This window comes from Cricetulus griseus, chromosome 2 (genome assembly GCF_003668045.3).
Source record: "Cricetulus griseus strain 17A/GY chromosome 2, alternate assembly CriGri-PICRH-1.0, whole genome shotgun sequence".
NCBI classification, from domain to species: Eukaryota; Metazoa; Chordata; class Mammalia; order Rodentia; family Cricetidae; genus Cricetulus; species Cricetulus griseus.
In genome coordinates, this window is record NC_048595.1 from 166,110,340 (window position 1) to 166,135,769 (window position 25,430).

The window sequence follows — 25,430 nt, forward strand, 5'->3', positions numbered from 1 at the left end:
TTTCCTTGGGGTCATCTACCACATCTTGCTCTTAAAATCTTTCAGCCTCCACTTCAGTTCCATGAGCCTCCAGGGGAGGGTTTTGATGAAGACATCTCAGTTAGGATGCTCATTTAGACAGCTCATTTTGTGTGCTTCAGAGTTACTCTTTGCACATTGTCCAGTTGTGAGTCTCTGTTAATTCCCCTCTGATAAGGTCTGAGTGATGCACTAGTCTATGAGTATAGATAGCAGTTTGCCATTAGGAATAATTTTGTTTTTCTGTTCTTTTAGCAGAATAAAGTAAGTTTTTCTCTAGGGCCTATGAGCTATGTTTGGTCTCAGGTTTTTGGCTACCTTAACAATGTCAGATATGGGTTCCGTCTCATGGAGTGGGCCTTAAATCCAATTTAAAAAATGACTGGTTACTCCCAAAACATTTGTGCCACTATTATACCAATTATACCTTGCAAGCATACTAATACATGATAATGTTGTATTAAGCATCTTTTTATTATTGTATTGCTTCCCATGGAAGTTACTTCATTTTTTTTTTAATTGTGTATATATTTTTGTGTCTCTGTGCGTTTGTGCACATGTATTGGTGCACTTGAGGCCAAAGGTGTAATGGGTCCCTTGGAACTGGAGTGATAGAAGGTTATGAGCCATTTGACATGGGATGCTGGGAACCAAACTAGGCATAAGCAAGCTGTTCTCTTAACTACTGAGCCATCTCTCCACTCCCTACTAGAACATACGAATTTTACAAATATCAATATTTTCATGCTTCAGGAGTGAAAAAAAGGTTGTATATAGAAGCTTGAGCAAATATGGAATATTTCTACTGTTAGAAGTCACAATTTAGTAAAAAACTGGATAAGGAAAATGACACTAGTTTTTCAATTAAAGGGAATGTCTTTGTGGCCTTCACGTGACAGCTCTAAGAAGATACCTAACACTAGAATTCAGTTGATTGTAAAGCTTTATAGAGTAGTTATGTACAAGTATTAGTTCAGAAAGAGTAAAGAATAGTTTTATTAAAAATAGACAGCAGAACCCAAAACAGTGGATCAAGATCATTTCAGAAGGTTCTGAACAGAGAATTGATAGGAATGCAGTTTAGTTTCAGTTAAAAAAAAATAGAGCAAAGCAAATGACCTCTAGTTTATTAAAGATAATTACTTTACATGACATAGACACTAGAATTGCTCCTTAAACTGAAAGATTTTAATTATTGAGTATTCTTAACAAACATTTTTACATAGATTGGCATTCCAAGTAATACCTTAAATAATTTTGGGTCTTGGCATCGAGTGCCTTTCAGGTCCCACTCACATTGTGGAGTTGAGAAAGGCAGAGCTCAGTATCCAGTCTTGGTGTGCCGTGAGGAGTATGTGATCAACACAGCTGAGTGAACATTTGTTAGGCATTTAGTTTTAACCTATTTAGATGTACTTCTATGCTTGTCAGGAAATTGAAGAATATCTCTTCAAATTTCAGTGAGTCAAATTGATAGAAATCTCTAAAGTAGCTATAGCTGATAAAATATGTGCTTTACTGTAATATGAAAAATTTCTGAATTTGAATTATTTATACCTTAGTCAATTTTAGATGCTGTCATATTATTTGTATATATTTTTTGTGGAAATGGAAGAATATAAAAGTGTAAATTTCTTTTGGTTTTTTTTTTTTTTAATGCATAGCTCCACCAAGTATGTTAGTGAAGGATGAATACGTTCATGACTTTGAGGGACAGCCATCCTTACCCACTGAAGGACATTCAATTCAAACCATCCAACATCCACCAAGTAATCGTGCATCGACGGAGACATACAGCGCCCCAGCTCTGTTAGCCCCATCTGAGTCTAATGCTACTAGTACCACCAACTTCCCCAACATTCCTGTGGCTTCCACAAGTGAGTTATGCAGTCCGATGTAGTCGGAAGTTTTCCTAACCATTGAATATTTATGTGTAGTCACTTGGAGAAACCCCAAGTAAGTAAAAATTTAAGCTGTTGTGGTCTTTTCTGGTTCTGGGTATTGTTTCGAGGCCAGATGCACACTAGGTGGATCCTCACTCCTGAGCCATACCATTCAGGCCATAAACATAGGTAAACATGTTAAATTGGTATGTGAGTTCATTCTGGAGAAAATGGTGTTTGCAGTTTATTTAAAATTTCCAATGTTGATATGCAGTCAAAGACTTTGATTATAAGCTTAAATTGAGATATGTTATTTGCTATTACATGCATAAGAAGCTTCCTATATTCTTCAGATAGATTTTAAATAAATATCTAAGTGCTTGGCAAGTAATTTTTTTAATATTGTATGTTTGAGTGTGTAATTGTGTGTGTGTATGTGTGCACATATGTATGTGTGCATATGTAGGCTACTGGTATATGTGGAGAATAGAGGATAACTTTGTGGAGTCACTTCTCTCCTTCCATCTTCACATGGGTTCTGGGTACCAAACTCAGGTCACTGACCTTGGGTAGCAACAACCTTTCCCTATTGAGCCATCTCACTGGCCCAGCAAACAGCTTTGTACCAAGATGTTTATAAAAGTCTGTGTTGATGCAATTGAAACCTTTCTTTAGCCCATTATTTTATCTGAGAGGATAACTTTACAATAGTCTCCTCAATTTCCTATTGTGGAAATACCCAGCACTTGGAAAAGGGGCTTTTAAGCAGACTTGCTTTTAATATTTATTGCTCCCGGGTAGGTATCAAGTATTTTAATGAGTTTCAGTATAAAGCTAACACCCACATCTTTGAAAAGAATGGTAGTAAAGATTGACCTTTGCCATCATGTCATAGGAGGTTCTCAGTCTGTGTCTGTTTCTTCCTTCTTTTCCTGTGTTTCTTGATCATATTGATTGAAACTAGGACCTCTCCCATGCCAGATAAATCCTTGAGCTATACCCCAGCCCAGGCTCAACTTTTCTCAGAGCCTAATAAAGACAGTTTATATTGTTATTTTTTTTCCAGTACCAAAGGTTGAACAGCCACCTGCTCTATGAAGTAATTTGCTTGTTTAATTTAAAAATTAAAAAAAATTAATGTGTATGATACATACATGTATGTGTGATGGCATGTGTGCTGTGGTATACATGCAGAAGTCAGAGGACAGCTCTGTTGTTGGTCCTTTCTGTCTAGCTTGTTTGAGTCAGAGTTTCATATTGTTTACAGCTACATATGCCAGGCTAGCTTGTCTGGTGGGCTGGGGATTCAACTAGTCTCTTCCATCTCATAGGAGGAGTTACAGATTCATACTATAGTGCTTGCCCAGCTTTATGTGGATTCTGGGGATTAGAGCTGAGGGCTGCATGCTTGCAGTGCAAGTTCTTTACTCACTGAGACATCTTCCTAGCTCCTAATTATTATTTTTAAATTTAAATGTTGCAGAGCATGCAAATAGTATTAATTCATTTGATTACTAAGAGCATTATTTTTAAACCTATATTGTCAAGAGATTGTTGACTGATATAGATTGATATTTTGTTACTATCTAACAGTATGTTAGTATCAATTTAGACTCAACGTTGAAGTTTTAGTCTTTGAGATAAATAGATTTCCTTATTATTTGTTTTGCTCCCACCCTCTGAGCCTTTTCCCTAGTGCTGGGTATCCAAGCCAGTATGTCACCCATGATAGGCAAGCACTTCATTACTGAACTATGTGCCTGGCCCCTGTAATTGTTTTCAGAATTTCTCAGTGGTCTATTTCACCACTTCAGTGGTCACAATATTAGTACAGATAATTTGTGTGCACATATGACATTATATGTGTATGTATGTAGCTTTGCGGAGGGGCGGGGTGGTTGAGACAAGATTTCACTCCATAAGCCATGAGGGCTTTGGACTCCTGGTATCCTTGTCTCAGCCTCTGAAATGCTGGGATTACATGTATGCAGCATTACACCTATTGTGCATCTCTGGCTTTCCTGTCTTTTTATTTGCTCATTTGGAATACAGCTGACAGAAGTGTTGGAGATGGAAAATAAAATAGATGGCATCCACATATATGTGGATGGCTTCTGAGCCCAGGCACATACTTGTGTTTTGTATTATCTGGAGATTGAGCTCTGTTCAGTGATTTCCAAAGTGACTTCATTTTGACTTTTTCTTCCCCACCCTGCAGGAAGACTGTGCATGAAGGCCAGAAAAAGTTGTGAATGAAATATATCCAGTTCTGTCATAATACTTTTTAAAGTAGATTTTTATAATTGAAATATATTGTAGATTTTAGAACTTGCAGTGAAATTTTTCCTTGTTTCTAAAAAGATATGTTGATAGAGTTAAAGGAAAGAAAAACTAGATTAAAATAGGAATGGGAAGGCTATTTTACATGAGCTGATTTTACATTATTTAACATCTACACACCTGAGTATAGTAGTTCTCAGTGTAGATGAGTGCTATGGTTTTGTAGGTCCTTGTTTTAAGGATTTATGCTGTGAAGGGAGGAGAAATTTTTATTTATTTACTTATTTATTTGCTTGTTTGTTTATTTTGAGGCAAGAGTCTTACATTATAGCCCAGCTGAACTGGCCTTGAGTTCCTCTTTCTTAGCTCTCCTCCTGCTGGGATTGAGGCCATACCTACTGTGCCTGGCAAGTTCCTCCTCTTGTTATTTAGATTGTGATGACTTTTAGTTTCTTCATCTGATTGCACTCCATTTATGAGAAAAGTGTCATTGACAAATAATAGTAAGAACATTCCAGTGTTTTCCAAATGGGATAAACATCACCTAATGCTTGTCTTTTTCTATTTATAAAATAAAACCTATACATGGCAGATAATAAAACATACTGGAATATATTTTGAGCAGCCAAATGAAACCATTTTCTTGGCACATTACAGAGGGAACAGCTGATCTAATGCAAATCTGGGCATACAGTGACATTCTGATGTTAAAGGACATGAAGAGGTTCAAAGTAGAGTTTTTTGTTGTTTCACCAAGTGCTGTATTGGTTGACAGTGGAGTTAGTTGTTTTGTTTTATGTTAACTTTGTTACCCTTGCCATCCTATTACATTTAAAACACTTGCCTCCTTTGTTTTTAGTTTTGTTGTTGTTGTTGTTGTTATACGCCATTGTCCTGCCATTACCAGCACCAATGCCATGATAATTAACTTTCTGTTGTCAACATTTTCTTTTCTGGGTTTTGGGGATCCAAATCAGGAGAGTCCAGAGTGGTCTCAGGTGAAGTGCCGAGGTTTGAAGAGATGCTTCTAAAGCTGTTGCTGCTTCTAAAGCTGTTGCGATAGCATAGACAGGTGGTGTATTTCTTAGCATTTGAAGAGGATCTGTGAGGAAACAGGCCACCAACATTAGGAAAACATTCCTTTTTTAAAATATTTCATTTCATGTGCATTGGTGTTTACCTGCATGTATGTATGTATGTATGTATGTATAAGGGCATCATATTCCCTGAAACTAGCTATAGATGGTTGTGGGCCACCATGTGGGTGATGGGAATCAAACCCAGGTCTTCTCCTAGTGCTCTTAACCACTGAGCCACCTCTCCAGCCCCAGGAAAACATTTATTAAGAAAAGGATAATTTGAACAATTCTGAAGGTTTTTTAATAAATGCTTTTAGTTTTTTTTTTTATTTGATAGGCAATGGGTGAGTTCCACTTTTGGCCCACCTTTATAATTGTGGATTACCAGACATAATTAGACCTTCATTTTTGTATAAAAGAATAAACTTGCATCTATCCATGTGCCATGTTAATGTCTTCTTATTTCTCCAGGTCAGCCGGCCAGTATTCTGGCAGGCAGCCATAGTGAAGGACTGTTGCAGATAGCTTCAGGGCCTCAGCCAGGACAGCAGCAGAACGGATTTACTGGTCAGCCAGCTACTTACCATCATAGTATGTACATGCTTTTTAAAATCCTTTAAGTAGTTGAGAAAAAAAAAAAAAAAAAAACAGGCAGCCTTATAAAAGCAAATTAATGCATATGGGCCTTAATTTTTAGACAGCACTACCACCTGGACTGGAAGTAGGACTGCACCATACACACCTAATTTGCCTCACCACCAAAACGGCCATCTTCAGCACCACCCGCCTATGCCGCCCCATCCTGGACATTACTGTAAGCTCTCGTTCTCATTATAAGCAGGGCCTTTTTCTTTTCTAGCTAGGACTTTGATTTCTATTTTCTTAAAAAATGGTTTTGCATCTTTTATTCATCTTACAATTTAATTTCTTTAAATAATTAGTGCTTTTTACTTTTTTAGTATTTTTTTTTGTAAATAGTTCCTTTAAATAGTTATCACACCTTTGTTTTGCACTGAAGTTCACTAAGCACATTCATTTCTCTGTTGCTGATGGTTCATCAACACCACATTGATTTCCATTTGTTTGTTTGCTTTCTGTGTGGTTTTAGGTTTTGTGTGTTATCCACCCACAGTCGACTGAAGCCCTTGAGTACTATGATCTCAAGGTTTCCATCACCATAGAATCCATGCAGTAGATACTGTAGTTATTTAGGTGTTGAACCTATTACTTCTCCATATAGGTGTGATTGGGAAAGGTACCCTACAGACAGTCCAGTTTCAGACAGAATAGGAACATTGTTTATTTGATTTTAAAATCATGACTATAGGGATGAAGAAAAAATATATATACGCACATATGTACATATATAAATATAAAATCCCTTTTCCTCTCATTTTAAGATTAATAGTACCAAAAATATTGGAAAAGTAAAAAAGGCATAAATAATAAACTACTTAAAATCTTATAACCCAGGCATATTCACTTCTAGTATTATTTCCTTCCAGTCATATAAATGGGTGTGTGTGTGTGTTTTTGTGTGTGATATGTATATATGGGGGAGGGTCATGTTATGCGTATTGTTACATATCAATTACATTACTATCTTTCCAAGTGTTCAAAGAATCTGGACCAGCATGTAGGGTATTGGTTTGCACTATGATTGCTGGTCACTTATTTAAACTTATTAAGCCTCGGGGCTGTAATTTTATCTGTTTGAAACAACATTATAAGAAGTGAATTTAGTAACTCTGTGAGGGTTTTAGCACAATGTGCTAACAAATAATAAGCTTTCAATTAGGATAGCTATTGCTTCATTATACAAAAGCATTTATTTTTAGAGTGGATTAGCAATTTAAGTAATTTTGTATTGCATTATAAATTATACTAATATGTTAGATGAATAATTAATTTATAATCTGCATTAAGTATTGCATGTATAACTTTAAATTGTTAAATAGTATTTGTCAGGTAACACCAAAAGTTAGCTATTAGTATCACAAAAAAATTCAGGAAATAAGCTTTTAAATTTTTGGACATGGCATAAACTTGATCTAGGCTTATGATATTTATATTTAAAGTTTATTAAAAGCTTTGGCATTGGAAAACTTTTAATAAGTAAAATGGGATTTTTATTATATTTTCTTTAGGGCCAGTTCACAATGAGCTTGCATTCCAGCCTCCCATTTCCAATCATCCTGGTAAGTATATCTCAATATTGATTCCCTGTATGTAAAGCACACCCAGGGTCGTAAAGCATAGCGCCACCAGCTATCTTCCGATTGGTTCCTTGTCACGAGACAGGCATCTGACTTTCTAGTGACTAAGGTTCCTTGTCACGAGACAGGCATCTGACCTCTAAGTGACCAAGGCAGGTTTATGGCAAGCATGTGTTCGGCTGTTATGGCTGCCAAAAGGGAAGCTGGTTCCTTCAATGTGATACCTTCATTAAAGATTTTTACTTACAGGGGGCTGGAGAGATGGTTCAGTAGTCGAAAGCAGTGGCTGCTCTTGCCAGCACCCATGTAGCAGCTCTCACCCATCTATAAGGCACTCTGTTGTGGCCTCTGTGGGCTCTGCACACATGATAAACATACATACATGCATACAGACATACTTAAAATATGCAAATAAATCTAAAAGACAGATTTTTACTATAGGAAATAGCTTCACAGATGGATGATGGTGGCACACGCCTTTAATTCCAGCACTAAATGGGCAGAGGCAGGCTGATCTCTGAGAAACTCTGTCTTGAACAAAAAGAAAATTCATAAATAATTTCAAAACTGGCTTTGTAAGCAATCATTTAGGTATATTTTTATTTCCTAAACAAATGTATTTCAAGAATTACATTTGCAATGAATGGATTGGATTGCTGTTACAAAGTATTTTTAAGACAGTCTCTCTGTACAGCTTTGGCTGGCCTGTAACTCATTATGTAGTCCCAGCTGGCTCATTCACATTCTTTCTATATTAGCTTCATGAATGTGTGCATCACAGGCATGCTTTTATGTGCCGTATTAACTCCCCATTGGAAAGTGGTCAGTTGCTTGACAGACTTTGCCAAGAAATTAGGTATCTTTATGTGTTAGCTACTTCTCTTATTGCTATGACAAAATACCTGAAAAAGCAACTTGAGGAAGGAAGGGTTATTTTGACTCACAGGTGAGAATATAGCTCACCATTTCGGAGAAGTGGGTGACAGATCTTTTACTGACTACTACTGCTGACGCTGGTCTGCAAGTTCAAGCTCATCTTGTTGTTGCTGGTGTTGCCCAACTGCAGCATGTTTTCATATTTTTCTGCTCCACTTTTTGTTCTTTCTGTAGACCCAGATGATAGCCATGAGCGGTAAGTGTGACACAGATGGAATATTCAGTTTTGAGACTTCATCCACCCAGCACATTAGCCTATTACAAGTTTGGCCTCACTCAAGTTTCCAGAACACAGGCCAGAGTCTAGACAGGCTCTAATAGGAATGGCCTCTACCCAGTTTCAGATAAGAGTACCTGGCCTCCACTGTCCAAATTTCTCTGCATTCTGCTTTTCCAAACTCATACCAGAATAATCCCCTTAGCTCTACTTACAGCATTCTAGGGCTTTTCTAGATGAAAGTTCAAAACTTCCCCATTACTCTTAGTTCCAGAAACTTAAAAACCACACAGTCAAGTGTATCACAGAGTGGTCCTCTTTCTTGATACTGTGTTTCTGGGTTTTTTTGTTGTTGTTGTTGCTGTGAGAAAATGTGTGATGTAAGAAAGGCAGGTTTAATTTCAGTTTGGGTATAGTTCAACATAGTTGGGATGCCATTGTGGCAGGAGGATTAGGAGTGGGTCACGTTTCATCTGTAGTCAGGAAGCAGCAGTACCTGTGCTCTTCTCTCTTCCCCTTTGTTCTGCCGCCTGTATGGATCTGTGGCAGCCATTCATAGAAAGAGTGGGTCTTTCTATCTTGGTTTGCCCAATATAGAGGCTGTCATAGACATTCCCAGAACTTTGTCTCTTGGGCAAGTGTAGGTCCTGTTGACAGTCAGTTGACATCCCAGTCTTGTAAAATGTTTTATTTTTATTTTTCAGTTTTTTGTTTTTAAAATTTTTCTTTTTTCTTTTGGGTTTTTGTTTTGTTTTTTGGTTAAGTTTTTCTACATAGCCCCAGCTGTCCTGGAACTCACTAGGCTGGTCTTGAACTCATAGAAATCTACCTGCCTATGCCTCCTGAGTACTGGGAGTAAAGGTGTGCCTCCACTACTCCTGCTCAATTAAAGTTTTCTCCTGAGAATTTGATTCCTGAGTACTCTATTATAAGTTTTAGGTGTCAGTACTTCATTTTTTTCTGGAGGAACATGAAATGCAGCCTGGTTTGTGTCATTCTAAGAGTCATTTTAGATTGTTGAAAGTTTTGATTTAGATTATACAGAATTTATAACACATTGTGATGGAGATAAGTTTGCAGACAAAACTCTTAACTCCCTTCTTAATCTCTCAGAAGTTCTTCCTCTGGGGACAATACAGGGTTTTCATTCAGGTCTTGAGTTTTCAGACAGAATGTTCTCAGCTGAAGTGTTCTTCAGTCTCTTCCTGTTCCATAACGTTCTTCCTCCTCTGTCCCATCCTCCAGTCCCTGTCTTCCTCATCTATTCTAATTCTCTTCGTAGTGTTGTTCATGACCTGTGTTCCATGTTGATATGTTTGCTCATATGCCTGCTCTGTACCTGCTTGAGGTACCTCTGTGAGGGACTGATGGTTTTGTTATATAGTACCAAACAATTCCTTAGATGTTTGTATGTGTCTGTTAAATTACATGTATATGAACTTTCTTTAATAATGGAAACAGAATCAGAAATAATTCACGTGTTTGCAATATGAACCAAGTATTGTCTCCTCCCCACTCCACCTCTGCTAGCCATCTAAAATGATTGTTATTCAAATGAATAAATACACTGTATTAGTTCACTAAAATGACTCTAAAAATATTCCTTGGTGTATATAGGATGTATGTGCATTGGGTAAATGGCCTTTAATTTTTGAGAGACAATTAATAATCTGTAAAACAACTGTGCATAATTATAAGGGTAAGTGGGAATATGTTGGCTGATTTAGATACTTTCCCTCCTAGCTAGGGGTCTGTACAAACATACCATAGTCTGTTTTAGGGTTAGTGCATTTTTTAGAAAAGAAAGCTCAGACAACAGATGTGCAATCAAATGAACTGTCATGATAGAACAGTTTATTTTAAAGTCTGATTTCTTTATTTTTCTTTTCCTTTTTTGGGGTGTGAGGGGATGGTTTTTTGAAATAGAGTTTCATTTCACTCTGTAGACAAGGCTGGCCTGGAACATGCAGAGATCCCCCTGCCTCTGCCTCCCAAGGGCTGGGATTAAATGTGTGCACTACTATTGCCCATCTAGTCTGATTTCTTGTGTTCTTTAAATTCTCAGTTGATTTGGTCCTTAGAGTGTTAAGGTGTAAGTACTGGCTGCAAATAAGATATGAAGTCACTATTTTTCAAGTGTATTACATTATTTTAATCCAGTTCTTTTATGTGCTTCACTAGCTCCTCATCCGTTCATCTTTTGTTTAGGTTTGTTTCATGGATGAAAGTACCTCCCTCCCTCTATTTTTTTGTTCCATGGATGATGTTCTTTTTCATTTATTTTCTTTAGCTCCTGAGTATTGGTGTTCCATTGCTTACTTTGAAATGGATGTTCAAGTAGGAGAGACATTTAAGGTTCCTTCAAGCTGCCCTATTGTTACTGTGGATGGATACGTGGATCCCTCTGGAGGAGATCGCTTTTGCTTGGGTCAACTCTCCAATGTCCACAGGACAGAAGCTATTGAGAGAGCAAGGTATGTTTAAAGAGTAAAAAGATGGAATAGTACAGTGTCTTTTTTCTTCTATATCTATGAGCTTAAATATGAAGGATTAAAGTCATCATAAATACTCAGAACTTGGCATTTCATTTCAATTGTAGGCGTTTACTTATAAAGTTATAAGAGATAGCAAATTTTCTGTGTTTTTATGATTTCTGTCTCTGCTAGCCATTAGCCACACCTGGTTTTTGAACACTTAACATGGCTCATGTGATTGAATAGCTGAATTTTAAGTGTATTTTAAATAGCTAAGTATTGTTAGTGGCTGTTGATTTGTGCACTATAGAAATTATATGCAGCTGGAGAGATGGCTCAGTCAGTGAAAGCATTTGTTACTCTTTCAGTGGACTGGAATTCAGTTCCTATCACCCACAACTGCCTGTGACTAGCTCAAGGGTTAGGGTTAGGGTGCCTGATGCTAACTTCTGAGCTGCATGGGCCCCTCCCCTAACATACAGGCGTGCATGTGCACACACACATGCACAAATAAAAATAAAATCTTATCATAGTAAAAAATTTGCCCTCATTGAGTTTTGAGGTTTAAATGAAATTTGTGTACTTCTGATATAGTAAGTACTGTATGTGTTTATATAGAGATTAACATACATAATATGCAAAAAGAAATTAGAAAAGATGTCAACAATGGCTATATTTTAGGGATTATAATTTTTTCTTATTCTTACTGTGTACTTGAGTAAAACTTACTATAACTAAGATGAAATGTAATTGTCTTTCCTTCCTAAGGTTGCACATAGGCAAAGGTGTGCAGCTGGAATGCAAAGGTGAAGGTGATGTTTGGGTCAGATGCCTTAGTGACCATGCAGTCTTTGTGCAGAGTTACTACCTGGACAGAGAAGCTGGACGAGCACCTGGAGACGCTGTTCATAAGATCTACCCAAGTGCATATATAAAGGTCGGTTGCATTTATATTTGAATATTTATACTTAAAAACCTCTTTGTTGCTTGCCTGAAAATGGAGGTGAGAGGAGTGGAAACCTGTCTTATGTTGGTATGTTTTGGTCAGAGGTGCTGAGACACTCGTGATGGGAACATTCAGTAGGAGGAGGTAGGAGAATTGAGTTCAAAGCCATTCTGGGCTGTATTCATGGTAAATGTTAGACCATTGTTGGCTGCCTAATGATACCTTACTATTTCAACAAACAAAAGCACCACTACAACAAAATATGCATGTGTTTTAAATATAAAACACATTTTCTGGAGATCTGTTTATTGCAAGCAGCTGTTTACTTTTTTGTCCTAGTGTTTTCAAGTCTGTGAAGTCATTTAGAGTGATACACAGATTCTTGAAAACATTGACTGAAACCTCCCAACTCTATTATTTAACACTAAATTGGTAAAAATCAAACTCTAGAATTTCACTTTAGCAGGTGTTAGGGGTTTATGGAAGACAGTTCTAAACTCTAAAGTTAATAGTTTTTGGAGGGATAGAATCTTTTCTTCCAGTGCTTGGCACGTGCCCTAAATTTTTTTTTTCAGCCTCTGAGCACCTTCTTCATCAGCTGTTATACCTGGTAGGACTGAGTCTCACTGCTTCCTTCTTGAAGGGCTTCATAGTGGCAAACTCTATCATTTCAGTTACAGTTCAGTCAAAGACTGCCTAGGGTGAAGTGGGGTTTCGAGACAGTGTTTCACTCCTGCTTGGCCTTGAAATCCTGATTATACATGCAAACCACCACCTGGCCCCTTTTGTGATGCTTAGAAACCTGCCAAGTATAGAGAAGAAGACAACTCCCACCTACTTATGGACCTTGACAACTGTGATTTTACCAGTCTTTGTTTCTCCCCATACTTTATTTATTAAGTTTCAGCATAGGATGATTTCACATTGGCATCGTTGTGTAGTTTTCTTGTAGAATACTCCATTAGAAAATTATTTGTATTTTATAACTTTTTTATAAGGAATTTTTATGTCTTGTCATAAAAGGATTTCATGTAGCCCAAGCTGGGCTTACACTTGTTAAGTAGCCGAGATTGGTCTTGAACTGCTGTCCTCTTCCCTCTGCCCTGCCCTGCCCTTGCCTAAGTCCCAGAAACTGGATACTACATCCAGTTTAATGAGATGCTAGAATCAGACCAGGGCTTTGTCTAATCTGTCAGTGGCGTTGGATTTATATGATTTGTGCTTCATTTTGTTTGGTTGGCAAATTTGTTTTGAAAGAACTACTTTAGTTTGGGTTGCTGTTGATGTGAAGAGACACTATAACCATGGCAACTCTTATAAAGAAAACATTTAATTGGGCTGGCTTACAGTTCAGAGGTTCAGTTCATTATCTTCTTGGTGAGTGGCATGCTGTCAGTCATGATGCTGGAGGAGGAGTTGAGAGTTCTGCATCTTGATCCTCAGGCAACAAGAAGGAGTCTGTCTACATTAAGTGTTGCTTGAGCATAGGAGACCTTAAAACCCACCCATACAGTGACACAATTCCTCCAACAAAGCCACACCTCCTAATAGTGCTGCTCCCTATGAACTTATTGAGGCCAGTTACATTCAACCAAACACATTTCCTCTCATTACGTTTCCCTATAGGGCAATTTTGCCTGCCACTGGAATCTACATTTTAGAACCAAATCTATTCATAATTAGGAGGTAGGGAGACTTTGTCTTTTGGGAAAATGGAATTCCTATCTCTGGATATGCACAGGATTAAATTCCCTTGGCTTCATTTCATTGATTCCTCTGCTGTGGACAATATTTGCTTCCTAGGGGCATATCTGAACTGTCAATCTATTTTGTTAGTACTTGATTCATTGGCAGATGCCTAGTTGTATCCCTGAGAGTTTGACTGTTGTCCCTTTTCATACTGCAAACAAGTGGATTCTGTCTTTTACCCTCTTACAGTCTTGGCAGTGGTAGTATTGTCTTCAGTCTTGGCCTGTCTGTGTGAGGTTTTCTTTTCCTTTCTTTCTTTCTTTCTTTCTTTCTTTCTTTCTTTCTTTCTTTCTTTCTTTCTTTCTTTCTTTCCTTTTCTCCTTCTTTCTTTCTTTCTTTCTTTCTTTCTTTCTTTCTTTCTTTCTCTTTTTATTAATTGGTAGTTTGATTCTTTTAGCTAGCCTGTATCATTCATTGAACAGTTGTGTTCAAATTTTGGTAAATCATTTTAGTATTTCATTGTAGTGAACAGATTTTTATGCTAATCAAATATTTTTGCAATGAACTATACATATTAACTTGTGGGACAGAAAATTTGGCATTACAGCAACATTCTTCTTTGTCTTATTAGCTGTCTAAGATTTCAGAAGTCATTTATTTGTTTGTTTATTTATTTATTGGCACAGGGTCTCACTATGTATCTCTGGTTGTCCTGGAACTCCCTATGTAGACCAGTTTGGCCTCAAACTACAGAGATCCACCTGCCTCTGCTTCCTGAGTGCTGGCATTAAAGGTGTATACCATCATGCCTGGCAAGAATTCTTTCTTCTTAACAACTATTTTATGTTCTTGAGAATAATTTACTAGACAGGTATAAGTAAATCTTAAATTGAACTACTGTTATTTTCTTATTTGCTAATTTGTTTGGGAGCAGTAGGAAAAAAAGGATATATTCAAGTTACTGTTGTCCAGATAGATTCTCACCAGGGATGATGTTTCTAGAGTGAATTGTATGCAAATAATGTGAAACCCTGGAAGAAGTGCCTACACACTGAGAAATACAGACACACACAGTGACATACTTCCCTGTTGAATTAAAACAAGGTAAACAAATTTATCAGTGTTTTGGTTTTTGAGGTAGGGTTTCATGTATCCCACTTTGGCCTTGAATTTGCTATGTAGCAATAGAAGGATGGTCTTGAATTCCTGACCTTCTAAATCGTGAACACTGGAATACACGTGTGTCCTAATACAGGCTTTTAAAATGTAAATGAAATAAGTTTTCTTCCTTTTTTCTTTATGTGGTCTTGTTCTGTTACTTTAAAAGGGGCAGCCCATTATGGGTGGTGCCATCCCTGGGCTGGTGGTCCTGGGTTCTCTAAGAAAGCAGGCTATGGACACATGGGGAAGGGCCTAGGCCTGGCCTAGGATGTGGGGAGTCCCCATTGAGGGCCCTACCCTGCCTGGGGAGTGGAGGGTGGATGGGGTGGGGAGTAGGTCGGGGGTGGGGGAGGAGAGGTAGGGTGAGGGGAGGGAGAAGGGATTGATACAAGCTTGTTCCTAATTTGAACTAATAAAAAAAATTAAAAAAAAAAAAAGAAAAATGGAAAAAAAGCAGGCTAAGCAAGCCAGGAGGAGCAAGCCAGCAAGCAGCATCCCTCCATGGTCTCTGCATCAGCTCCTGCCTCCAGGTTCCTCCCTTCATGAGTTCTGCCTCATTGTTTTTGATAATCAACTGTTACATAGAACTGAGAGCAATAAATCCTTTCCTCCCAAGTTGCTTTGGTCATGGTCTTTTATCACAGCAGTAGTAACGCTAACTCGGACAATCTGCTAGACCATTTTACAAGAAACATTATTTTTGTTTGATTTCTTTTTTTTCTTTTGTATGTATGTGTGGCGCAGCATGTGTATGTGCGCCACATGTTCCTAGTATTTGCGGAGATCAGAAGAATGTGTCGAGTCTCCCTGGAAATGGAATTACAGAGGGTTGTAAGCTACCATGTGGGTACTGGGAATCATACATTGGTCCTTTGTAAGAATAACAAGTGTTCTGAAGGATTGCACCATTCCAACCCCATATTATGATTTCTATCGTTAGGTCAGATAACTTAGTAAGTCCTTTATGTAGTCTTAATACTCAGGTGTTGTACATACTACACCGTTGTGTGTTTCTCCTTCCAGGATAATGTTAATTCAAGCTGACGCAGAGTATAATTGTGCCTTATGGAAAAAAATTCAAATTTTGTTTCTTGAATGAAAGATAATATTCTGATGATATTATACTCACATGTGTTATGTAATGACTTTGTAATAAATTTACATAAGAGTAATCATGGAAAACATGATCATAAATAAATGAAAAAATAATTAAGTTGTTGATTAACTTAGGAGTGATGGGCCAAAAATGCTTTTTTTGGATCTATCTATGCTAAAAAGAATACTTACAATCTTTGGTTCCTTTGAATTACTTCTGTCAACAACTTAGGTATTGTGAATGGAAGATGGTGCCATTTCAATGGTTGCACTTAATTTACCATTCACTACCTAGAGAGATCTGCTGTGTATATAGCCAGCCATTGAGTGTGTGAAGCCAGTAAACAACACAGTTCTTATAAATGTTTTATAGCTTGGATGAAATTTTGTCTTGGTAGTATAGTTACATGAATGTTCTATGGGAACAGGTTTGCTGAGGTGTCTGGTGCAGCATATTTATTTATCTTCAGATTCATGTCATCAGTTTTCATTTGTGTGGTTTCTTGAAATATTCATTCCACTGGTGTACTATACATTCAGTTGTATGTGAGTATTTTACAACATAATTGTACTGTGCCCATAAGTGAAGATTATTTGGTTGATTTTAATGATTCATGGTTGGCAGAGAGGAGTGCTGAGCCTTTTTTAAGCCTGTGTTTATACACCTTTAGTCTAGCACTTGGGAGGCTGAGGCAGGAAGATCTCTGAATTCCAGTCCAGTTTGATGTACATAGGGAGTTCCAGGATAGCCAGGACTACATAGTGAGCCCTCCCTCGGCTATCCTCCCCGCAAATTACATATATTATCCTTGATTAGTGATTGTGTATGAGTAATATAAATCACACAAACTATGAAATTCATATAAGGTATGAGGATTAAACCTACATAACTTTAGATAGCCATCAAAGGCTTGATTTGTAAAAACAGTAATTTGGATTTAACTATTTTATAGGGTAGGCATTAGAGAAATAGCTCAGTTGGCAAAGTACTTTTCTCACAGGCTTTAGGATCTCAGCTCAGATCCCTAGCACCTGTGTAAAAGCCACGTGTGGCAGTATGGGTCTGTAGTCCTAACTGTTAGGCACAGATAGGTGGATAGCTTGGCTCAATGAGAGACACTGTTTCAGAAAATAAGCTAGAGAGCTTGGCATGGTGGTCCACTCGTCTAATCCCAGCCAGCACTAAAAAGGTGGAGGCAGGCAGATCTCTTTGAGTTGGAAGTCAACCTGGTCTACAAAGTGAGTTCCAGGACAGCCAAGGCTGTTACACAGAGAAACACTGTCTCTGTAAACTTTAAAAAAAAAAAAAAAAAAAAGAATCTGGGGCCGGAGAGATGGCTCAGCAGTTAAGAGCACTGACTGTTCTTCCAGAGGTCCTGAGTTCAATTCCCCTGCAACCACATGGTAGCTCAAAACTACCTTGAATGAGATCTGGTGTCCTCTGCTGGTGTGCAGGCAGAAGACTGTATACATAATAAAACAAAATAAAAACTAAAAAAAAAGAACAATACTGTTCTAAAAAATAAAAAGAGAATCTGAGGAAGATACCCAATGTTGAGCTCTTTACGTGTTACACACTCACCCACATACGTGCATACACACAAACACAATAATGAGCATGTATGTACACATGCAGCACATACAAGTACAAAATAGCCTCCATTTTATGAAAAGCAGTGTAAAGGGAGTAAGAAGACAAACCACAGATGGGGAAAAAGACATTTCAGTGATATTATTAATAGAACTTTTAACAAAATATACAAAGACTTAAAAATCCAACAGTTAGAAAACAAACGACCCTGGCAGCCTGAATGCAGTTCCCAGACCTTCTGGTAGAGGAGAGAACCAAGTCCTGCATGTTGTCTTTTGATCTTCACACACTGTTGTGACCCACACTCACACACCATGCACATGGTAATCAGGCATCATAAACATGTCACTGCTGCCACAAAATTGTTAGAGTGGTCAGAATCCTAAATATTGATAGTATCAAATCTGGGGAATATGAAACTCATTCATTGCTGGTGAGACTAGGAAATGGAATAGCTTATTTATTAATAGACAGTTTTTATAAATTTCTTATAAAACAAAACATTTTTCCCATATAATTATGTTCCGCAATCATACCCTTAGACATTTACCAGAGTGAATTGAAAATTTAAGTCTACACATACACACATACAAATACCAGAACACACAAATGCTTATAATAGCTTTATACACAGTTGTCAAAACTTGGCAGTAGCTAGCATGTGAATGCTTGCACACTGCTATATTGGAAAGTGGAGTACTCAGTGTTAAAAAATAAATGAACTGTCAAACCATGAAAAAACACAGAAAAATTAACTATTATTATGAGGTTAATGCTGCCCAACTATGCAATCTGAAAGAAACAAAACCAGTTAGGTGATGTGTGGTTATTAGAGGTTATGGGAGGGATGAGTAAAAGCAAAGCACAGAAGGTTTGTGACATTGGAAGTACTCTGTATGATGTGTAATGTGGAGAATGTACATCACCACGAGCCTTAAACACCAAGTATTGTCTTGTTCATAATGGTTAAATGAGGGTAGAATTGATGGATCATAACAAGTGAGTGAAGACAGGAATTGTGAACTTTTTGTTCAGTTTTTCTGTGAACCTAGAACTGCTCTAAGAAGTGAAGTATATCAGTTCCTTCCTTCAAAATCCAATTTGTGTAGATCTGTTCAGATAGGAAAGGGTTTCAACATGCTTCTTACTGTGCCAGCTAATGCCTTCTAAAGGTAAAACCCAGTGGAAAAGTTGAAAGTCCAAGAAACTGTTGGGAACTGCAGAAAGTAGCATTTCTGTTATAGGCATTGTTGGGTTTCTGATCCTAGGACTTGACTTTGTCAAATTTGTCTGGAAGGGTGCTCTCAGATGTGCCAGGTGTTTTCAGATGTGCCAGTTAAGAAAAATTTTGCGGCTGGGCGTTAATGTTGCACGCCTTTAATTCCATCAGTCAGGAGGCAGAGGCAGGCAGATCTCTGTGAGTTCTAGACCAGCCTAGTCTACAAGAGCTAGTTCCAGGACAGCCTCCAAAGCCACAGAGAAACCCTGTGTCAAGAAACAAACAAAGGTTTTGCTTCTTTTTTAGGAAATGGACACTATGTTAAGGAATAAATAAATGGGATTACAGTTTGGATTATGGTTTGTTCTTTGGAGATATTGTATTATTGTTGTATGTCTTTATGATTCACATTTAAATACCATGGTTAAGACAGTTTAAGCATCAGAAAATTTATGGATTTGGTTCCAAACCTATTATTGCTGAGTAGAAAGTTATGTACACTTTGGTGTCTCTTGTTTTCAGTGATAGGATAGTACATACTTGGGTTATCTGCATTCCACATTTAAAGAATTAACATGTTTTAAAGAGGAGTCAGGTTACACAGTTCAGAAGCTAAAGCGATCTCCTGCCCTGGTCCTCTCTCTCACAGCCTGGCACTCTTTCTGTGGACGATTCCACAGCTTGTTAAAATGGCAAGAGTATTATTGTGGGAAGTAAATTTAAAATGCAAATGCTTTTTCTCAGGTAAGGTGATTTGTTACCCATAAGTTGTTGATTATTGAAATAACATTCCAGTACTTACACAAAAAAGGAGGTAAAATGCCATGAGCCCTTCTTTAATTTTTTCCAGGTACAAGCGAGTGTTTCCTTTTTACTTAACACTTAAGCAGATCATTTTTGCCATCCATATAATGCATAGTCCTGGGGAGTTGGGGGGGGGTGCAGAACATGACAGACATGCAGTTATAGAGCCCTTCTTTATTATGTTAATCTTTCTCTTCTTGATGAGAAATGACTTACTGAGTCATCCTTAATTCTTCTTGAGAGAAAAATGACTACTAGGAAGTCCTAAAGCAAAACAATAATATCTATTAACAGCAAGCTGTGTACTTCCCCTATGAAAGTATGTATACTTGATATGCCTATTTCATGCATAGGCTATGAGGACGTTAAGAAACAGAACATTTAACTTGTTGGTGATCAAAATTATAAACATATAAAACTTGAAAATAGAAACCATTTTCATGACATTCCATATAACCACCACTTAAATAAAATAGTTATGTTTTTATAATTGTTTGGTTTACCCTTTAAAAAAATTCCTTCTCTGGAGCATTTGAAAGGGAGCCTTAATTTTGATACTGTGCTGTAGGTGCTAAAGAATGCTTCCTATGAAGATGTGGGCTGGGGCCTGGAGAGATGGCTCTGTGGTTCGGTGCTTGTTGCTTCCAGAGGGCCAAGTTGGGTTCTGAGCATCCATATGAGGTATCTCACAACCCTGTGTAAATCTAGCAAAGGGGATCGGACACACACAGAAACATGCACACACAAACAAAATCTTTCTAATGTAGTAACTAAAATCTAAATGTTTTCCTATGTAGTGACAATGCAGTTTACTATTCTTTTCCAAATTGCAAGCATTGTCCAAGATGTTGGCCAGATATACAAAGCTATCCACTCTAGCCTAAAGAAAACTTAATAGTTTAGCTCTGAAAGAATGGGCAGTTTCTTTTCTTTTTTTCTTTTTGGAAATAGATTTTTTTATTATTATTATTATTAATATAAACAAGCTTCTTTTACATGTCAGTCCCAGTTTCCTTTCCCGCCCCTTCTCCCCTGCTCCCACACCCCTCCATCTCAACCCCTTTATGCTCCCCAAGGAGGGTGAGGCCAGCCTTCCATAGGGGATCTTCAAAGTCTGTCATATCATTTGGAACAGGGCCTAGATTCAGCCCCATGTGTCTAGGCTGAGAGAGTATCCCTCTATGTGGAGTGGGCTCCCAAAGTCCATTCATGTACCAGGGATAAATATTGATCCACTACCAGAGGCCCCACAGATTGTCTAGACCTCCAAACTGACACCCTTGCTCAGGGGGTCTGAAACAGTCCTATGCTGGTTTCCCAGCTATCAGTCTTGGACCCACGAGCTCCCCCTTGTTCAGGTCAGCTGTTCCTCTAGGTTTCTCCAGCCTGATCCTGACCCATTTGCTCATGACTCCTCCCTCTCTGCAACTGGATTCCAGAGTTCATCTCAGTGTTTAGCTGTGGGTATCTGCTTAGGCTTCCATTAGCTACTGGATGAAGGCTCTTGGACGGCATATAATGTAGTCATCAATCTCATTATCGGAGAAGGGCATGTAAGGGAGCCTCTCAACTACTGCTTAGATTGTTAGTTGGAGTCAACCTTGTAGATATTTGGACATTTCCCTAGTGCCACATTTCTCTTTACACCTATAATGGCTCCCTCCATTGCTGTATCTCTTTTCTTGCTCTCCTCAATTCTTCCCCTGACTCAGTCTTCCTGCTCTCTTATGTCCTCCTTTTCTTCTAGCTCCCTCTCCCCTCCCCCCATGCTCCCAATTTGCTCAGGAGATCTTGTCCCTTTCCCCTTCTCTGGGGGACCATGTATGTTGGATGGGCAGTTTCTTATGTGTTCATTTGACACAGATAGGTGGCTCTCATAAAGCTAGGGACAGCTGGCCCACATGGGTCCTTCCAGGCAGTGAGATGTGCCTCTTGCTGATATCTAAACTGTACAGTCTGCATAAAGATTTTAAAACTTCTTTTGAAAAATTATGTGTCCAGGTGCTTTGTCTTCATGTATGTCTATGTACCACATGAGTATCTGGAGCCCTGTCAGCTAGAAAAGGGTATCAGATCCCTTGGGACTCGAGATACATAGTTTTGAGTTGTCCTGTAGGTGCTGAGGATCAAACCTGGGTACTTTGGAAAAGCCCTGAAATTTACAAACATCATTATTAGTGCATTGTTGTAAGAGGCAAATGGGATTCTGAGTTGTTGGTGTATTACACTTTGGCTTTTGATGAATGCAATCTTTGGTGCTAGACTCATATATTAAGCTTACACTTTTGCTTTTAAAAGGTCTTTGATTTGCGGCAGTGTCATCGGCAGATGCAGCAGCAGGCAGCCACTGCACAAGCTGCAGCTGCTGCACAGGCAGCAGCTGTAGCAGGAAACATCCCTGGTCCTGGATCCGTAGGTGGAATAGCTCCAGCAATCAGTACGTATATTTTTTATATTTCTGTTCAAAGTGTAATAGTGGTTTTAATCTTGATTCACTCAGTTGATCAATTGTTTTAAGCAATAATAGAAATTAAAATTTTTTACTGGGTTATAACGTTTGGATTTGTAAGAACCTTTCTCTTTGCCTGGGATAGGATCCTGTTTGCATTAGTTGCTAAAGGGGGTTGTCATACTTTGGTATCCCCTCCTTAGTCAATGCTTATTATAGTTGCTGCCTCACCAGCCAGGTGGTTAAATCACTGAGTGTTAGGCTTTGTGCTAATGGGAACAGCTACCACAGCTTCAGAACTGGACACCTTCACTTAGAAATAGTATGCTGATCACAGAGAACTAAGTGAGGCTGGCATTTTATAACTGGTAGAGTTTTTAATTTTAGGGTAAAATCAAACTGTGCCAGGTTTCACACTGATGGGGAATTTTTTACTGCAGAGTTAAACTCCTGACTATAGACTTTTATGATGGAAACACGTGGCACCCATCTTCCAAGTCTGAAGGCATAACTAGTGATTCATTCAACCCCTGTTCTTTACTTCTTCAGTGTGGTAAGCAAATCACACTGGCTAAGGAAACTGCAGTGGCCCTGCAGGTTTCGCCATAGCACATTGCAAATTTCTCCCATTAGTTTCATGGTAATACTTACAAATGTGGACTGACTATGACTGTATGTTCTGATTGGAAAAATAGATATAGAGTCTGTTGTGATGTATGTTCAGGAGTTTACCATTTAGGTGTATATAAGACATAATCACTAATTCAATTTAAAAAGTTGGGGATCTAAACCATTTGCTAGTTTTAATGTTATGTTCCATTTTCTTAAGAATTCAGACTAGCATTGCATTTCTTATTTTTATCCCCCCTTCCCTGTGTACAAAATTGAGAGACAGACACAAGTCATCTGAGAAGTCTCAATGGAGCCAAGTAGATGAATGCCTGATTATCAGTCATGGCTGATTCTGCTGTGGCAGTTCAGACACTCAGGCTCTTAGAACCATGATGTGCCCTGGCTTTTACAAAAGTTGGTTCTTCCTCCTATATCTCTACTTCTAAAAAGGAAATGGGTAAAATATTGGTGGATTGTGGGAATTTATTTGGTCTCTGGTAGTTAAAATACATATGTGGAGTATGAACTGTCTTAACCAAGTTTTCAGTCCCATTGATAAAGTTTAGGCCTGCAGTTACTTTTGATACTTTGACAGAGAAGTTGTATGCTGAGGAAAACACTTAAGGAAGTCAGAGTGTGGGGAGGATGGGATGAGATGACCCCGCTCCCTGACACTTTCCATGCTTCTTCTGTTAGGTCTGTCTGCTGCTGCCGGCATCGGTGTCGATGACCTCCGTCGCTTGTGCATACTCAGGATGAGCTTTGTGAAAGGCTGGGGCCCCGATTACCCAAGACAGAGCATCAAGGAAACACCATGCTGGATCGAAATTCACCTCCACCGTGCTCTCCAGCTCCTTGATGAAGTGCTTCACACCATGCCCATTGCAGACCCGCAACCTTTAGACTGAGAACTCTCACCATGGACGCCCTAGCCATTTTCAGGATGGTGGACTATGAAATATAATCCTGTTTATAATCTGAAGATCTATTGCATTTTTGTTCTGCTCTGTCTTTTCATAAAGGGTTGAAAGATGTGTTTGCTGCCTTGCTCTTAGCAGACAGAAACTGAATTGAAACTTTTTTTCTATTTTGGAACTTTTAAGTCATGGCTCAGAGCGTAAAGATCAGGAAGAACCAATTCTTACTAAATCTTCACTGGTTGTGATGTATGAAGGGGTCATTCCAGTGTCGGGAACTCAGCCCCTTAACTCGAAGAACGCTGGTGTGTTCCTCTTCAGAGCACGCACAGTGTTGCTGATTTTAAGGCTGAAAAGTTCTCAAAGTTAGCTCACCTGTTACTTAGTGAGCAAGTTATTGTTGAACACACTGTGTTCAAGTGCCACATGGGTGAGTCAGTTTTACTGAAAGCAACTTCACTATGTTTTAAAAATCTTTTATCAACCTTTTGTCCAGAATGTTTTTTGCAAGTTAAACAGTGAAGGTGAATTAAATTCATACTGCCTTGCAGACTTCAGGGTTTTTTTTTTTTCCCAAGACAAAACACTAATCTGTGTGCATAGTGACAATTCCTTACAATTATCAGTCAAAGAAATACCATTTAAAATTACATTTTTTAGCCCTAATGGATAACCATTATCAAGATATGTACTTTTGCCCTGTTAAACAGTAGATGAATTCTTCTATATTTCTAGGCATATGGTTGGTTATAAAAAAGCCTAGGGGGAATTTCTTTCCCTTGATTCACAGGGAGAAGGTTTTGTATTTATAAAAACACTAAAAGCAGTGTTGCTCTGCCTAATGCTTCACTGTTCTGCAAGATGGCAGTGCTTCAACTAAAATAATGAATATTTTGGAAACTGCTAAATTCTATGTTAAATACTGTGCAGAATAATGGAAACATTGCAGTTCGTAATAGGGAGTTTGGATATTTTTGTACTTGATTTGATGTGTGACTTTTTTTCATATACTGTTTAAATCATGTATGTTTTGACATTGTTTAAAATTCAGTTTTTGTATCTTGGGGCAAGACTGCAAACTTTTTTATACCTTTTGGTTATTCTAAGCCCTTTGTTTGACATCATCGATCAGTCAGCAGTGACTTTGTGTAGAGACTGAAGTAGAAAAGTTGCAGATACGTTGACTGTACCACAGACACAACATGTATACTTTTTACCTAGTTAGTAGCATAAATAAAACTTGAGTCTCAATATGCAAAGTTGAATTCTAGGTTTGTTTTTAAAATGCTTTCCTTTTGCACTTTTGAGTCCAATCTCAGTGGCAAGACAACTTCTACTAAATAACAGGCAACAGCCAGTTGGATTGTACAGCTCTGGTTTTCCCCTCACACTCTACCAGGACTTTCCCATGTACATTATGTATCATGTGTAGAGTTGGATATTTTTTGAACTTTTATTTTACTGTAGCAAAAAATAGACCTGGGATGAATAGTGTGAATAAAATCAAGATCATCGAGACCCTTTTATTCTTTACTCTGAGAGTTTTCTGTGAATTTTACAGTGCAGTAGGCATTTGGGCCCTGGAAACCCTTGCCTAGCATTTGTCTTTGTGCCGAAGTAATCAACAAGTCCCCGCAGCCTGCTTCAGAGGGCTCCAGAAACCACTGAATGCTGCTGTGATGGAAGTGGAAATCTCACTCCAACTTACAACATGTCTTTTTAAAAAGCCTCTTTACCAGTTCATTTCTACTCTTAAATACTTATAAGTACTTTTATTGTCTGTGTAAGTTTAAGGTATTTTTTTAAAAGTGTTGTATTGGCAGAATTGTAAAAAGATACCTTCT

The 25,430-nt window shown here is 38.2% G+C and overlaps 1 protein-coding gene across 4 annotated transcripts in view; it reads left to right on the forward strand.

The window, feature by feature from the left end:
* Nucleotides 1-25,119, forward strand: part of Smad4 (SMAD family member 4) — a 50,582-nt gene extending 25,463 nt beyond the window's left edge. For 2 of the 4 annotated variants that reach the window (XM_027397872.2, XM_035440066.1), the window contains exons 5-12: nucleotides 1,683-1,895; nucleotides 5,732-5,851; nucleotides 5,958-6,074; nucleotides 7,408-7,458; nucleotides 10,920-11,103; nucleotides 11,872-12,040; nucleotides 21,907-22,045; nucleotides 23,366-25,119. In XM_027397872.2, coding sequence (XP_027253673.1) covers nucleotides 1,683-1,895; nucleotides 5,732-5,851; nucleotides 5,958-6,074; nucleotides 7,408-7,458; nucleotides 10,920-11,103; nucleotides 11,872-12,040; nucleotides 21,907-22,045; nucleotides 23,366-23,577 — 1,205 coding nt within the window. In that variant the 3' untranslated portion in view covers nucleotides 23,578-25,119. Of the gene's footprint in view, nucleotides 1-1,682; nucleotides 1,896-5,731; nucleotides 5,852-5,957; nucleotides 6,075-7,407; nucleotides 7,459-10,919; nucleotides 11,104-11,871; nucleotides 12,041-21,906; nucleotides 22,046-22,497; nucleotides 22,611-23,365 lie in introns of all 4 variants that reach the window. The other 2 variants (XR_003481780.2, XM_027397870.2) reach the window with 2 other exon arrangements.
* The last annotated feature ends 311 nt before the right edge of the window (nucleotides 25,120-25,430 follow it).